At 47.0% G+C, this 14,206-nt stretch overlaps 1 protein-coding gene and 2 pseudogenes across 1 annotated transcript; 1 reads left to right on the forward strand and 2 right to left on the reverse strand.

Moving 5' to 3' along the window:
• The first annotated feature begins 306 nt into the window (after nt 1-306).
• On the forward strand, nt 307-1,481 carry LOC136514003 (polygalacturonase inhibitor-like). The gene has a single exon (XM_066507983.1). The coding sequence runs from the start codon at nt 379-381 to the stop codon at nt 1,411-1,413; it is 1,035 nt and encodes a 344-aa protein (XP_066364080.1). The 5' UTR covers nt 307-378; the 3' UTR covers nt 1,414-1,481.
• Nucleotides 1,482-2,861: 1,380 nt separating this feature from the next.
• On the reverse strand, nt 2,862-5,819 carry LOC136514440 (probable GTP-binding protein OBGM, mitochondrial; annotated as a pseudogene).
• A 1,849-nt stretch (nt 5,820-7,668) lies between these two features.
• Nucleotides 7,669-11,783, reverse strand: LOC136510251 (eukaryotic translation initiation factor 3 subunit F-like; annotated as a pseudogene).
• Nucleotides 11,784-14,206: the final 2,423 nt, after the last annotated feature.

A 14,206-nucleotide genomic window follows, 5' to 3' on the forward strand; every position in this document is an offset into this window, starting at 1 on the left:
AATTGCGCTGAATCTGAATTCATTATATGTTTTAACATATCTTTTCCTATCATTATATAGTTATATCATGTACTTTGCAAGCAAGAGATTATGACAGTACGTAGGCAAATCTACACGTGCGTGTTTTTAAAACTACATTTAAGGTCAAAGTTTAGAATTTTGACCACATCTTCTTATCCATCTAGTCAGAGCTTTGGTTGAGTAATTTGACCATCGTCTCCCTTGGTCGTCTTGCACTTGCAGAGCCGTGAGCCTAGCGGCTACTGACCTTGGTCTCTGTCGGCGCTCATCATTCCACCAGTCTGTTCATTTGGCACTGGCAAACGACCACTATATAGCTAGGCTAGCTAGCTGCAGCGATCCCCACAAGAATCCAAGATGAAGATGGAGACAACGATGGCGATGCGCTCCTTCATCTTCGTCCTCCTGTTCCTTGCCGCTGCATCATCAGCATCCGCCGACTCCTCCAGCAAGGACCAGTGCCACTCCGGCGACAAGGCGGCGCTGCTGGCCATCAAGGCAGCGCTCGGCAACCCGTACCACTTCGCGTCGTGGACGCCCGACAACCCCTGCTGCGACTGGTACGACGTCGACTGCGACGCCGCCACTGGCCGCGTCGTCGGCCTCGCCGTGTTCCAGGACGCCAACCTGACGGGCACCATCCCTGACGCCATCGCGGGCCTCGTCCACCTCCAGAACCTCAGGCTGCACCACCTCCCCGGCATATCTGGTCCCATCCCGCCGGCCATCGCCAAGCTCTCCAACCTCTCCTTCCTCACCATCTCCTGGACGGGCGTCTCCGGCCACGTGCCGTCGTTCCTGGGCGCGCTCACCAGGCTCAACCAGCTGGACCTCTCCTTCAACGCCCTCACCGGCGCCGTCCCGGCCTCGCTCGCCACGCTCCCCAGCCTCTACAGCATCGACATCAGCCGCAACCTTCTCACGGGCTCCCTGCCGCCGCTGCTCTTCAGCAAGCTTAACAATAAGGCGCAGGAGGCGTACCTCCGGCTGTCGCACAACAACCTCACCGGCAGCGTCCCAGCCGAGTTCTTAGCAGTGGCGTTCGCGCAGGTCGACCTGTCCCGCAACGCCTTCGCCGGCGACGCGTCCAGCCTGTTCGGCAGGGCGAAGCCGGTGCAGCAGATGGACCTGTCGCGCAACGCTTTCAGCTTCAACCTGTCCACCGTGGAGCTGCCGGAGCAGCTCATCTCGCTGGACCTCAGCCACAACGCCATCTACGGCGGCATCCCGGCGCAGGTGGTGAACCTGACCAACCTGCAGTTCTTCAACGTCAGCTACAACCGGCTCTGCGGCGCAGTGCCAACCGGCGGCAACATGGCGAGCTTTGATGCCTCCAGCTACCAGCACAACAGGTGCTTGTGTGGCACTCCGCTTGCTGATCCCTGCAAGTGAACTGACAATCGTGTAACTCTTTTAATCAAACTATTATTCTAATAAGGAATAAATCGATTTCTCTGTCTTTGCAAGGAAAAAAATTGCAAAAATGACACTCGAAAGATTGACTCCTTGATTATGATGACACTCGGGTGGATGACAAGTGAGTCTATCTGTGTGTATGAATGTGGGTCCAGTGTCAAATCTGCAAACGACCGATGTTTCGAGTCCCATTTTTGCATGCAAGCATGCATGTTTCTGCCTTCCTGGTAAACAAATTAAGCCATGCATAGGTCTGCTTTCTCTATAAATTAAATAAATGTATGTATCATGCCCACATTTTTTTTTTTTTGAAACGGGTGCTTTGCAAAATGACCAAACAACAGCCCACCTACACTAAATGTATGTACCATGCCCACTCCATTTCGATGCAAGATCAAGAAGGCTTTTTTTTTTATCAAGGAAACATCAAGTTATCAGAGTGGAAATGGCTTACATACAGAAACTCAGACGAGGTCTCAATCTCAACACGTTGTAACTTCTGCTGAACAAACTTCCAGTTCCAGTGGGGTCAATATATATATGCAGTAAATGTGCAGAATTTGTGGCTTCTCAGATGCCCCAGCATTGTTCTCCATTGAAGTCGCTTCTCGAGTGCCACCACGCCAAAGGGACGTCTCCTTGCACAATGTTAAGTTATTATTATAGTTCAAAATGGTCCATCATCTTGAGACCGTCCTCCTGAACCAACCGAAGCAATCAGCATGCAACCATCAGGACACCTGGGATAATGTTGGTTCCTGTGGCCAAAAGACGATGTCAGATTCCACAGATAATATAACTTGATAGTATATTTACTGGTCTCAAGTACAGATGCAATTTTTCTCTATTTTCACGCTATGGCAATGTTTCAGCCTTCAGGTGAGTAAATGTAATAGCACTTGGTAGTACTGTCACATACTGGTAATCAGCCTGCAGAAATGATTCAAGAATACTGCTAAGAGATAACTCTTCGATAGTAAATACCACAAGCATAGCACTCCATGCCATCTGGACCAGAAGATTGTCTTCACTTTGCAGACTGCAGCTCCATGGACATATCTGCAGGCAGGAATGATACCAACAGGACATGTGCTATGTTTGTTTTAACTTTGGAGTCTTAAAAGTAAGTTATAGATTATGGGACCCTAAGTTATGTTAGATTCTTAGAAGATTCCAGTTTGGATTCTAACAATCTGCTTTTAAAACATACCCTGGTTGCATTATCTTCAACATTTAAAACCAGAATCTATCACCCTATGACTTCTTGGTTTACCAAGTGCAAATGCAGTTATCTTTATATTTTGTAAACAAGGCCAATGTTTCAGCTGCTACCTTATGTACAACTTGAAACAAACCTTATAGCTAATACACATTTCTGCTCTTCAACAAGGGTATTAAAAAAGAAAAAAAGAAAGAAAGGAAGAGCCACAAAGTCATCAGAATTTGCAGATCAAATCACTATATCCATTTCGTCCTCTGGTTCTCAAGGGAAATATCCACAACACACTCATGTGCATCAGTATCATGATTCACGAGGGGGGAAAGCGATGGAGCCTCATTAAACAGTCATTTTGCTCAAATCAATGCCCTCTGGATCTGAGTCATCCATAAGGTTCCTTAGACCCACTCTCAGATCTGGCACCCCCTCCTGCAAGATGGCGCAAACTGGAAATATAGGAACACCCTGCACTCTCCTCTTCAGTTCCTCGTACATCTCTTCAGCTCCCTATTTGTCTATCTTGTTTGCGACAATCAGTGATGGTCGCCGAGTCAGACCTTCTTGGTAATGCTCCAGCTCTGAGACCAAATCCTGCAGCTGCTCCCAAGGAGGGACACCCTTCCTGCCATTAAGCGTGGCTGCAAGGTCAAGCACATAGGCAAGAACTTTCGTACGCTCTACGTGCCTCAGGAAAGCATGACCGAGGCCACGGTTCTCATGTGCTCCTTTGATCAGGCCAGGTATATCAGCCACTTTAACAGAGTAGTAGTCCTCATAGGTCAGGCTGCCAATGTTGGGCCTCAGTGTGGTGAATTCATAGTCGGCTATCTCTGGCTGCGCCCTAGAGAGAGAACTCAACAATGTGCTCTTTCCGGCATTAGGCAATCCAACTAGACCGACATCTGCAATGCTCTTGAGTTCCAAGATAAGAAAGCTCTCAGTTCCTGGCTGTCCGGTACTTAAGCGGGCTATCTTTTCTTGTCTGTTTGCTTTGGATGGCCGCATCTCCATAATGATAAAAGCATTCCCCAGTCCACCTTCCCCTCCTCTTGCTATGATCAACCGCTGCCCAGGTTTCGTCATCTCAGCAACACAATATTGCACATCTTCTTCTTCCCTCTCTTCCTCTTCCTTGTCATCCTCATTGTCAATGTTGAACTCGTCTTCATCCTCCCAAAATTCTTCATCTTCGCTTTCAGTCTGATCCTTTTCATCTATCCCCTCCTGACATGGATAGCTTCTTACATCAGAATCAGTGTTGGAGAACCGAGGCTTGGAGGATGTAAGAAAGTATTTTAGCTTCTCCAACTGACTTCTGCTTCCCTTTTCAGCTTTATTTCCATCAGTATTATGCTTGGGCGCAATATGCCGATGGGACAAGCTACCATCGAAACCTTTCATCACTGCATTGTCAATCTGATTTGAACCTGAAGAGTGTTCTGCAGAAACTGGTATGTCCCAAGGATCTAGAGTTCTGGTTGTTTTATTTACTGTGAGAGAAGGTTGCTCCCCATTGACCAGATGAATCACCGTGCCTACTGGTACTTGTGCGATCTGTTACTTATAAGTAGTGAAGGTGATATACGCTGCCAGTTTATTTACGAAACAGAAACCAAAAGAAGTTAGGACATATATAGACATATATTCATGGCAACCTTGTCTGAACCTCTTGTTCCAATCTGATTCTTAGATACTCCATTCCCGCCTCGGCCTCCTCTCTGAAATCCAAAAGCAAACAAGCTAAAAGTCAGGTATCAATGACTTCCCAGAATTCAAATAATCCATATCATATTCAGACATATTGTCTACCTTCACACTTTAGGTTCATTTAAATAAAATCCAGGAAATTCTAATATATTCGTGATCTAAATTTTCAATCAGGGTATTTTTTGTGAAATAGGATCTTACATCTAGAACAACCATCAGTGCAGCAACTATATCTTAAGCAAAACATATGACATTTTTTCAATACATACCATGTGATGCTGCAAGCCACTGAAATCCCAGATAGACCTGGAGCACTCAAGAATTATATCACCACCCTTCCCTCCATTACCACCTGCATTTGTTTTTTATTCATTATCAAGATTAATCATTCCAAATGCGAATAATAATAATAATAATCCCAGCAGTGCTATGTTAAAAAACAGAGTATCAGGAACTAACTTCGACCAACAGAAACAGGGGAAACATTCAGATATAATATAATTAGCAGGGATTAAAATCTACTTTGCACAAGATTTTTTTAGACTTCCAGAGATCATCCTCTGACTGTAGCATTGCATTTGGACGTCAAATTTAGTGTTTACAATACCGATGCACCTCTAGTATCAGGTGGTCAAGCATTAGCTCCCCATACAAGTATCATCTCAGAAAATACCATTTTAAAGACTGCTAGATATTATCTGTTAGTCAATTAAACAGATTACGGGAAATAGCAAAAAACAACAGGGCAGTTCAGATGAGGACAATAGACGGTTAACCTAGTGTTAAATCAATAAATTTACCAGCAGTAAGAGCTCTTCAAATGGATAAAACAAGTAAAGTGGAACTTGAAGATTGGTCTTCATGATGAAGGGGATCATTAATTTAACTAGAAAAGATGGAGTTCTATTGTGAAGTGCTAATACCAGAACCAGAGCTAATTTCACCAGAGCATTATATAGTATTATTAGAAAAACAAGCAAGGGCAGCACAAAAGGGAGCGGTCTCTCACCGTCAGGCATGCCATGGAGGTTGGACCTGGAGCGCCGGAGGCTGACACAGCCATTGCCGCCGTCACCACCCTTGGCGCGCATCCGGAACTTGTCCACCATGCCCCGCGCCTGCACCAAACCCATCAGTAAACAGACAGGGGGGAAGGGAATCGGGAAACGGATATGGCAGAAGACCTGCAAAGGCGCTGGCTTTCCATTCCTCCCCTCCGGCGCAGACCCATAGTAGCATCCCTGCCGGCTGGCCACCCAGGATGACGGTGATGAAGCCTGCGCCAGCGCCACCGTCCTCAATGGCAGGAGCTGGCGGAGGAAGGTCTTCTGCCGCAGCCACATGTCCACTCCACTCTACTTGTCCATGATCAACAAGGAGCCCAAGGTCCGAGAATGGAGAATGCCCCTATTGCGGGCGCCTTTCCCACCACCGTCGGCACGTCGTGGCGACCGGCCTCGTGAAGAGTGGGGAACAGGACAGACTCTGCTTGGCTCTGGTGTGAGCTCCAAGCCCAATAGGGTTTTAATAAGGTGAGCCTTGGGCCTCGGGATTCTAACCCAAGACTCTTCTTCTTCCTTCCTCTGTTGCCTCCTCTGCTCTCTTTGAATGAAGTTTGGGATTCGAGTTGTTAGCATCTCAAATTGCAAGCAATGCGTTTATCCACAAGTTACCTATCAACACATAATTGTTAGTGCTGATTTTTAGTTATAGTAATTAATAAATCTGTAATTCAAATATCGGTAAATAAGGGAATTTTAATTTTAAAAATGGGTGGGTGCATTTTGGTATTATGTGAACAAGCCAAGCATCCAGATGCAATGTATTTGAGAAATTCTATGCTGAACAACTCTTTTGCGAAAACCTGCAGTTTTTGTCTCTAGGAATGTGTTCAAAGGCGCCTTGCACTTTTTTTTTTTCTGATTCTGTTGCAGGATTTGGAGAGTCTCCACTCCACTACCCAATCAGAGAGCTGAATCTACATAGTAGTTCATTGTGAAGTACTGAATACCCATATTTGTTTGTACCGCCAAAATAGAAGCACCCTGGACTAAATGTGAAGGGACCAAACCATCCCAATATGTATTATGTAATTTCCTATCTAGGTGGGCTCCAACATATATAGTACATGTGTTCGTCTTTGATGGAATGAAAGCAACACTAAAAGCATACGGCCTAGCTACTAACTGATCCTCATTTCCACAATTCATCAACATGCACAAGACCTTTATTAGAAATCTTCCAACACAGATTCAACAGAAGTTCCATATATGTATCCACGCATCATGAGATTATAACCTATTGATATTTCATACTGATTACCAATGAGATTAGATGGGCAGACATTCATTGGTGGTCATAGTAATCATATAACAAGACGCACTCAGTGCAGGGACGGGCCCAGCCCAGTAATAAAGGAAATGACCCGAATAGAAATGGGTGGATAGCTTTAAGTTAGGGTGTGTTTAGTTGAGGAGTTGAAAATTTTTTGGTGTCACATCGGATGTGTCGGAAGGATGTCGGGAGGGGTTTTTGGATACTGATAAAAAAATAAATTACAGAATCCATCAGAAAACTGCGAGACGAATCTAATGATACTAATTAATCGGTCATTAGCACATGTGGTTTACTGTAGCATTTAAGGCTTTTCATGGACTAATTAGGCTTAAAAGATTCGTCTCGCGATTTTGCCGAGAACTGTGCAATTAATTTTTTTTTCGTATACATTTAGTACTCCATGCATGTGTCCAAACATGTTCTTTTACTGTAGACAAAAAAAAAATTAAAACTAAACACGCCCTTAGGTTTTGGGTGCTCGGTTTCGCACAGGGGAGGCAGGAAGGGTGGGCGGGCATACGCATACCTGGTGAAGGGGCGGACGATTAGACGAAGGCCTGGGCACCTGGCGGCGGCAGGGCAGGGGGCAGGGGCAGGGGCAGGGGCAGGGGTGAACCATGACGGAATTTTGCCTGGACTGGGCTGGGCTGGCAATTCGTAAGTTTGTTTTTGGGCCAGTAGCAACGACCACAACACTCTTCTGTACCTGAGCATTTATTTTGGGCAATAGACAGGGACTGGACAGCTAAGCACAAATTCGAGAAAAAAAATTATCAGCCTAAACCTGGCCCGACGTATTTATTTTAATTAGCTTCTCAAGCCTTGCTATACAAGGTACAAGTACAATGGCCATGCGCAGGAGGAAACCTTCCAGGATCACAATGCATTAGCATAGTGCCCCAGGTAAGTCGCTGACATCAACACACCATCCAGCAAGCCCAGCAGCGGACAGTCTAGGAACACAAACATCATTCCAGCGCCACTACACCTCCAAATGACGTCAATGTGGAGCAAATCTCTTCACTGTTCCACATTGAAATGTCGTAACTGTATCGCTACACAAAACAAACGAGCATTACAAATATTCAACCCGAAGCACAGGATACTATCCAAACAGAAACATCTCGCCCTCCACCCTACTGACAACATTATGGGATCTCATCGTTGACTAACCCTTTTCATCAGGTCTCTCATTTAGTAATAATAACAATTCCTGCCACCAAGTGGACACGTAGGCCAAACATCACCAGATAGCATCAAGTCATCCACGTCCAACCAGATGCCAAAATTACAGCACTTGAGCAGGCAGTGTTCAACTTCTCGGCGATGCTGATTTGTGTCCTTGTGATGCTTGACAGGTATACCAGCGCAAGGTTATCCTGTGGGGTCAGTTATTGTTAACTCATCAGCAACCAAAGCAAGGTGGACATCCTACACTGGCATCGAGAGGCACAAGTAATTTACCTGAATCTTGTCATTGAATGAAATGCTTATCGAAAGCAGCTGGGGACAATTTCGGCATTGAAGCAACAGAATCAGAGATGAACCTCCCAATTCTGTTGTCAGGTGCCACACGTCCTTCCTTCAATGTCATACATATGAGACAATTGACACTCACATCCAAACGAAATAGGAAAATGTTGCAGGAGAGATACTTACCACAACATCATCGACGTATTTGTAGATCTCATCAATAAGAATGTAAAGCTTCTCCATTGAGGACTCCATTCCTTCCAGATCATTGGGGAGCTTCTCTACCATGGTAGATTTCAGGATCTCAACTGTAACAAAAGGTAGTAACTGTGATGGAAGTTTGAAAATACTCTGCTACTAAAATTGACTGTAGCAGCTAGCGACACTTGTCAAAATACTCTTGCCATCGATGTCGGATCTCATCCTCCTTCGCCAAGAGATGCTCCCTTTCATCCTTAATGCACTTAACTTGGTTGAAGTCCCTTATCTTTCTCTCACGAACCCTAGCCATCCTATAAATGTCCTTCTCTCCTTCCTTCGTACTCAAACGTTGATAAAGATCCTCGTACGCTCTACCCTTTGCCACACTTACAGCTCGCTTTGCAGTCTTCTTTGCCACCTTATACTTCTCTATGTTGTCCACACTCCTGTCATGGTACAAGTGTCTATAGCACTCTTTCTTCTCCTTAATAGCCCTTTGGACTTCCTCGTTCCACCACCAAGTATCTTTAGCCTCGCCTCCACTTCCTTTGGTTACTCCACACACCTCTGAGGCCACCTTCCGAATGTTGGTTGTCCATCTTCTCCCACATGTTGTTTATGTCCTCTTCTTCCTTACAAGAGCCCTCTTTGATAACACTTTCCCTGAATACCACTGACGTCTCCCCTTTCAGTTTCCATCATTTTGTTCTTTCAATCTTAGCTTGTTTATCCCTACGGGCACGCACCTGAAAACGAAAGTCTGCCACCAAAAGCTTATTGAGAAACAACACACTCCCCTGGTATCACCTTGCAACCCAAGCATGCTCGTTTGTCCTTTCTTCTTGTGAGGACAAAGTCAATCTGGCTAGAGTGTTGTCCGCTACTGAAGGTCGCTAGATGAGATTCTCTCTTTCTAAAGAAAGTGTTGGCTATCATCAGGTCAAAAGCTACCGCTAAGTCTAGAACTTCCTCCCCCTCCTGATTTCTACTACCATACCCTAAAACCTACATGAACTGCCTCGAAACCTGCGCTTGTAGTACCTACATACCCATTAAGATCTCCTCCTATAAAAAGCTTCTCACTTACTGGGTACAGCTCTAATCAGGCCATCTAAGTCTTCCCAGAACTATCTCTTAGCACTCTCAGTCGAGGCCTACTTGGGGGGCATACGCACTAATTACGTTCAAGACCATATCACAAATGACAAGCTTGACTAAGATAATCCTATCTCCTTGCCTTCTCACTCCCACCACACTATTCTTGAGGCTTTATCAATCAAAACTCCTACTCCATTTCTATTCGCGACTGTCCATGTGTACCAAAGCTTGAAACCTGTATTGTCCACCTCCTTCGCCTTCTGACCTCTTCCATTTAGTCTCTTGAACACATAATATATTTACACGCATCCTAGTCGCGGTATCAACTAATTCTCTTAACTTACCTGTAAGCGACCCTACATTCCAACTGCCTAAATGGATCCTAGTTGGTTCGACTAGCTTCCTTACCCTTCGCACCCGTCGAATCAGATGTGAAGACCCTTGCTCATTTTTCACTACACCCGGGCGCCGATGTAGCGCGCCACTAAGGATGCGACGACCTCGATCCTTGATCATTTGACACCGTGCCCAGATCGCGACACAGGCGCGTCACTGGGGGTGATGACCCGGCCCTTGCTTATTTAACACCATACCCGGGTTCCGATATGGCGCAGTCGCTAAGAGGGTTACGCCCCAACGATTTTCTTTCGGGTTTCATCTCTATTAGAATGGCTAGATTTAACGTTGGCTCGCCACGCCTAACACAACCCTCCTCCTTTACCAGGGCTTGGGACCTGCTATGTTGAGACAACATAGGCGGAGTTCAATACATATAAGAACGTAAACAAATTTAACATTGCAAATACTGCAAGGCTACAGCTAGCAGAGTTTGTGGGTTCATTCAATATTTCAATGTAGTAAGTTCATTCTTCTATGCCATTTACATATTGCTTGTAGTGTTTCGGTTCTTCGAAGTTCATTTACAGTCACCCAAAACAATCATAGATGAATTAGCAGACAGGAAAGTGATACATACATCCAGCCTTTTCTGCCTCAATCATCCTTAGATCCAGAGGAATTTCCTGAAATTGAGCAGCAAGGTGCCTATCTCCGAGGGACAGGTTGGATGAGATGTAGGCTTTGATGGAAGCCTCCCCCTAGTGAAGCCAGTGTCGACTGTAAGATGGATGGGGTTTTGTACTTCCCTTGAAGAACTCATGGATGAGCGTACTTCCCCAGAAACACCAAATCCAGTCGAGAAACTACAAGCAGACAGTAGAGTGAATCAAGATGTGTTGAATGGACTCCTGCTCCGCTCCACATAGATCACAGAAAGTCGTCTGCTCGATGTGGCACTGATATAGCACCGATTTGGCTGGTAGGAATTCATGGAGAACTCTCCACCAAAACACTTTAACCTTCGGGGGGACATTGAGTTTCCAAATTCGGTTCCATGAAGCATCACCTGATCCTCCCGGCGTTGTTGGCTCACCTTGCTGCTGTGCATCAGCAAGCTTTCTGTAGGCCGTTTTCACCGAGTATTCACCATGCTTTTCAGGCTCCCATGCCCACCAATCTTCCGCATTCGGCCTCAGCGGTATACGAAGGATCGCCGCTGCATCAACCAGTATAAAGGTCTCCCGGATCAGCTGTTCATTCCACTGCCCCGACGCTGTCACCAAATCCGACACCAGAGAGACTACATGGCCGTCTCTCGGTGTCAATGGACGAGCATCAAAGTATTTCGGAATCCATCTGTCAGACCATATGTTTGTCGAGGAGCCATCACCGATCCTCTTAATCATGCCCTTTTGTAACACCTCTTTCCCAGCCAGGATAGCTCTCCATGTTTGGCTAGCGTGTTTCTTCCGAGTGCTCCGCATAAAATCAGTATCATGGAAATAGCGGCCCTTCAGGACCCGGTCGCATAAGCTGTCAGGCCTAATGGTCAGTCGCCATCCTTGCTTACCCAGCAGAGCTTTGTTAAATAAATGTAAGTCCCTGAAACCCATACCTCCTTGTGACTTATGGTGAGTAAGACGGTCCCAACGAAGCCAATGGATACGTCGGTTGTCAGCCGATCCTCCCCACCAAATATTCATCATAGCCGCTCTCATCTTCTTGCACGTGACCTTGGAGAGGAGGAAGCAGCTCATAGAATAGGTTGGTATCGCCTGCGCAACTGATTTGAGCAAGACCTCCCGCCCCGCACTGCTCGCTGCCCTTGCCACTCCAGGAACCAATGACTGCCCTTGATTCTTGCAGGCATATACTCGAAGGATTCAGCATTGGACCGACCCACAGCAGTTGGTAACCCCAGATACTTGTCAGCCAATGCCTCAGTCTCAATGTGGAGCTCCTGCCGCACCATGTCCTTTGTTTCTTCTAGGCAATTTTTACTGAAGAATACTGCCGATTTTTCTCTGTTAACAAGCTGTCCCGACTCCCGATCCTCGACTATAAATATCAAGGATCGATTGTATTCTGGCGGCCCCCCTCTGCGACGCTTCTGAGAAAACGATGCAATCATCCGCAAAGAGAAGATGCTGATACCCAGGGAGCATGGATGCCCACGCGAACACCTCTGGATAAGTGCACTGGACCAACAGACTTGAGCAAACAAGACAGCCCTTCCGCACAAAGCAGAAAGAGATAGGGTGATATAGGATAGGATCACCTTGGCGGATACCACGCGAAGGCCTGAAACTCTCTATAAGAACTCCATTCACTTTAATTGAGAAAGATACTGATGTTACACATCTCATTATCAGAGAGACAAAACCTTCATGAAATCCCAATTTCAACATAATCTCCCTCAGATACTCCCACTCAACACGGTCATACGCCTTAGCCATGTCGAGCTTAATTGCACAGGCTCCTGTTTTGCCTTTCTTCCTCTGCAGATAGTGAGTGCATTCATATGCCACTAACACATTGTCAGTAATCAATCGACCTGGCACAAACGCACTTTGTTCCTCTGCAATAATTTCATCCAGTAAACTCCGCAATCTATTCGCCAACACCTTTGAACAGATTTTATATATCACATTGCACAAGGAGATTGGTCTGAAATTCTTCATATCCTGCGGGCATTTAATCTTTGGGATTAGGACGACTGTCGTCCTATTAATCGATTCTGGCATTACACCCCCATTTAGAAAATCCAACACCGCTGTTGTCACTCCCGGGTGTTACACGGATACGTGCCTGAAGCCACGTATCGCGTATCCGATACGTATCGGATACGGATACGTGTCCGATACGCGCAGGATACGTATCCTCGGATTATTCGATTTTTTATTATTTTCATGCAAATTGGATACGCCATCCTGCCGATACGGCCGACGGGCCGAGCCCAGTAAGAAGCGCAGGAAGAGAGCCTTATCCCTCTGCCCCGACGCCCTAGCGTCCGATGTTCGCAGTCCCGCACAGCTACGCCTGCGCCTCGCGCCGCATCCCCGCACAGTGACGCCGCAACCCCGCTCACCGGCCACCGGCGACGAGCCTCCGTCCCTACTCGCCAGCCGCCAGCGACGAGTTTCCGTCCTGCCACGTGGATCCCGTGAGTTAATCCCCTTCCATGTTCTCGATCTCCTCTTGTTCTTCAGTTCATGGCCGCCGGCCAGCTCCCGTGAGAAGTTGATGAGCATGAGAAGGAAGTATCTGTGCTGGGGAGCACTCACCAGTCAGTCATAAGGATGGCAATGGGGATGTACCCGTCGGGTATCGCCGGAACGTTCTCTTCCCCGCTACGGAGAATTCATCCCGTCCCCATCCCCGTTAACTGTCTCGGGTATAGATTCTTGCCCATCCCCGTACCGTCGGGTATCGGTCGGGTAACAGATACCCGACGGGTACTGCATACCCGATAGACAAGGACACTTGGGGTCGCAGCTTTGCAATCGAAAACGTTTCTTCTTCACCTGGGTATAAGTGTCGGAGTCTTGGAGATGCCGAGGAGAAGGAGCGAGGTTGCGAGGAGGACGAGCAAAGGTGGCAGAGAGACCGAACTGAGGAAGCGAGGGGCACGAGCGCTCGTGAGGCAGACGTGCTTGTGCTGCTGGCGGAGATGGTAAGGAAAAATTGAACTAGGGTTCCTACAACACACAAACTATATATATGATTGTTCAGATTTGGACCAAAATACCTATGTTGAGCTTCTTTGGGCCTAATACTCGCATGACAGCTCAAATAGTCGGGTTCCCCAACGGGTAACGGGGACGGGTAAACAGGGAACGTTCCCGTACCCGCTATACCCGTCGGGGATGGATTCTTACCCATTTAGATGCCCGCGGGTAAAGATATGATCCCATCCCCGTCCCCTAATGGATCAAATACCTGTCGGGTATCGGGTATCAGGGCCCCGTTGCTATCTTTAGTCAGTCATGGTCGCGGCCAGCTCCCATGATGCAGATCTGCCGCACGAGCGCGCGGATCTGCTGAGAGCCGTGGTGCCGGTGGACGTGCTCCGCGTGCGTGGCTAGATTCCCAGCCGCCCAGCCCTCCAGTTTTGTCTCGGCAAAATGAAATGGTGGCCGTCCATGACAAAAATGCTTCAGCCTATGGCTTCCTTTTAGTCGGGCTACTGATGGGCCTAAGGGAAGCGCGCGTTGGATCTGTGGGCGGTGGCTACCAGCCACTTCTCACACAAAAGTATTAAAGATATATGGCGCGCCGAATCGGCGGCCTCCCAGAGTGTCCACGTAATATCTATGTAGTTGGTGCGTTAGATAGAAATTCCACGGCTCAGATGAAGCGCGTCACAGCCAGCCTTCCTCCATGCGTTCGGCGGGA

This window comes from Miscanthus floridulus, chromosome 16 (genome assembly GCF_019320115.1).
Source record: "Miscanthus floridulus cultivar M001 chromosome 16, ASM1932011v1, whole genome shotgun sequence".
Lineage (NCBI taxonomy): Eukaryota > Viridiplantae > Streptophyta > Magnoliopsida > Poales > Poaceae > Miscanthus > Miscanthus floridulus.